We start from the raw sequence: 2,986 nt of genomic DNA, 5'->3' as shown, positions 1-2,986 counted from the left end.
CAATTCTACACCACGGCCATCCAGGCTCCGGGTAGGGGGTCCTCAGGTCATGGCCAACTACTTCCACGTGGCCCTTAGGGGTACCGCGAGGTCCTGGCTAATGAACCTCCCGCCGGGATCTGTCGGCTTGTGGGGTGGACTATGCTAGCAATTCGTCACCAACTTTTCTAGGTCGTTCAACCGACCCGGGGCCCGAGGAGATCTCCTTGCGGTCAGACAGCGCAAAGGCGAAACGCTGCGACAGTACATCCAGCGTTTCAGCCAGGTGCGCAACACCATTCCCCGCATCTCGCCATCCGCCGTCATCATGGCGTTTAGCGAGAGGGTTACCAACAAGTGCTTGGTGGGGAAGCTCGAGGTGCACAATGTCGAAATCGTTGCCGAGCAGTTCTCCCTAGCGGACAAGTGTGCCCGGGGGGGCGAAGGCTCAAAGCTACACCGAACAGCGCAACGCGCCCGAGGAGCCCGCCTCCCCAGAATGTAGCAAGCCTGGCAACAAGAAGAACAAGTGGAAAGCTATCGCTGCCCTAGCGACAGAAGGCCGCAATAAGCCACCTACGGGTAGGAACACTGGAGGGGGCTCCCAAAAGCCGGCCCTGGCAAAGCAGGGAACTGGCAAGTGGTGCGAGATCCATAGGACCGATCGGCACGACCTCACCGAGTGCCGGCTGGTCATGGGCCTCGCGGAGAACCACCAGAAGGAGCGGGGAAACCGCCGCCACGCTCTGGGTGGCGCGAGCCTGGGCTTCTAGGAGCCACTGCATGCCGTGGCCATCGTCTTCAATGGAGCAAGTGCTCCTCCATCCTGAAGGAAATCCAAACTCCTCTGGAGAGAGGTCTGCGCTTCCTCCCCTGCGTCAGCGAGCTCCCAGCTCCTAAAGTGGTCGGGTACGCCGATTACCTTTGACCGGAATGACCATCCAAACAACACGGCAGGGGTCGGTATACTCCCAATCGTTGTGACCTCCACGATCTGCAATCTCGGGGTGGGAAGAGTCCTTATCGATGGGGGAGCAGGTCTGAAGCTCCTCTCCCCGGAGGTGTTCCACAAGATGGAGATTGAGGAACGCAATCTATGGCATCACTGACTGGAAAACGATTCCCCTGGGGCAGGTCAAGCTGCCCGTCACATTCGGGGAATGGGACAACTTCCGCGCAGAGAATGTTGTCTTCGACGTGGCGCGCTTCGACCTCCCCTACGACGCCATCCTCTGGCACCCGGTGCTCGCCAAGTTCATGGCAGCTGTGCACTATGCATACAGCACCCTGAAGATCTTGGGACCTTCCGGGGTCATCTCCGTCAAGGTGAACGTCAAGGGGTCGGTGCATTGCGCCGAGAAGCTCTACAAGGCCATGGCGGCCATCTCCCCGGACGATGGTGAACGCCCCGAGCCGTCAGCCCATCCTTCGGCTAAGCAGCGGATTGCCCCCTATGATGCGGCCCCCACCAAGGCGGTCCGCCTCGGAGACGATCCCAAGAAGACGGTGACGATCAGAGCACAGATAGGTGAAAAATAGGAAAGCGCGCTCGTCTCCTTCCAGGCTAACGCCGACGTGTTTGCATGGAAACCATCGGATATGCCCGGAGTCCCCAGGGTGGTGATCGAGCACTGTCTAGCCGTGCACCCTGAAGCATGGCCCATCTAGCAGAAAGTCCGGCACCAGGCACCGGAGAGGCAAGATTTCATCCGCGAGCAAGTGTGGAAGATGCTGGAAGCGGGCTTCATTCAAGAAGTTTTTCATCCCGAGTGGCCGGCCAACCAGTCATCGTTCCGAAAGCCAACGGCAGGCTCCACATGTGCGTGGACTACACTGTCAGACCCGGGGCCACGGGACTGTGTACATAACATAATAGAGGTTTAGGAGATTAAGCCTATCTTATATCTTATTTATCTCATTTATCTCTTATTTATCCCGTTTAAGTAGGAGATAGAGCTAACCGATACAGAAGGAATCTACCTGAGATATGTTCTGGTACGATTCCTTAGCTGGAGTTGGTTAGTATCTTTGTAACCCAGGCCTCCCGGATATATAAGGGAGGGCAGGGACCCCCTCAAAAAAGGATCTTCAAATCATTTTACACCAAAGGCAATACAAATCACCATACAGGACGTAGGGTATTACGCACCTCGCGGCCCGAACCTGTCTAAGTTTTGTGTTCCTTGCACCTTCGAGTTCCTAATCTCGGCGTCTCCTCACCTAAAACCTACCACCTTGGGTATATTCCTCGGTGGGCAGCCGGTTAAACACCGACAACAGGCGCGCCAGGTTGGGGAGCGCGTCGAAGATCCATCAGCGAGCTCGATGGCATCTTTCAGATTCACCAGGTCAGTTCCCTCCCAAGGCACGGCATTTGTTTTTGGCTCGTGGGTCTGCATTGCAGATGGTGTGGGTGATTTCCGGCGATTCCTCATCGACATGAAGCCAAAGACTCCCGTGGCGGATCTTCGCAGCGACCTCGACAAGTTCGTTGATGATCTCGACGACTTGTCAATCCATGCATCCGCTGCAAAGATCAAGATGGAGTCAGCTCCCGGCTCGACTTCATCCGGCGCTGCGACAACTTCCCTTGGGTTGGAATCATTCCAATCTAAAGGTTCGTGTAGCCGATCCCGACTCGGTTCACGCAATCCGGCCACTGATCTTCAGGAGGCCGACATCTCCGGGTCCCTCTCTATGTTAGAGAAGAACCTGGACTCTTTGCTCTAGTCTGGAGGGCTTGAAGCCACCGCATGTCGGGGGGCTTTGGGTTGTTTTAGTGCCAGTGATCTGATGATCACCTCCGTACCGGAGGGGCGCTTCGTACATTGGAGGGGCATAGAGCTCTCCGATCTACTCGAGGCTGAGGGTCGACTTGTAGCCCACCTCTAACCTTTGCCTTTCCAGGAGGGCAGGCCGCTGGCCACCATGGCGGAGGAGTCGACTAAACTAGTCGACGCGAGCTCTGAACAGCTCGTCTCCCGCCGGGTGCTAATGGCGGAAGAAG

General features: G+C 56.7%; 1 protein-coding gene across 1 annotated transcript; it reads left to right on the top strand.

Annotated features, from left to right (window-relative positions):
- Positions 1-1,005: 1,005 nt before the first annotated feature.
- On the top strand, positions 1,006-1,518 carry LOC112898028. Its single transcript, XM_025966447.1, has 2 exons — positions 1,006-1,017; positions 1,114-1,518. The coding sequence occupies exons 1-2, from the start codon at positions 1,006-1,008 to the stop codon at positions 1,516-1,518; spliced, it is 417 nt and encodes a 138-aa protein (XP_025822232.1).
- Positions 1,519-2,986: the final 1,468 nt, after the last annotated feature.

The sequence above is a fragment of the Panicum hallii genome, chromosome 1 (assembly GCF_002211085.1).
Source record: "Panicum hallii strain FIL2 chromosome 1, PHallii_v3.1, whole genome shotgun sequence".
Lineage (NCBI taxonomy): Eukaryota > Viridiplantae > Streptophyta > Magnoliopsida > Poales > Poaceae > Panicum > Panicum hallii.
This window is presented reverse-complemented; position numbering and strand designations above follow the sequence as displayed.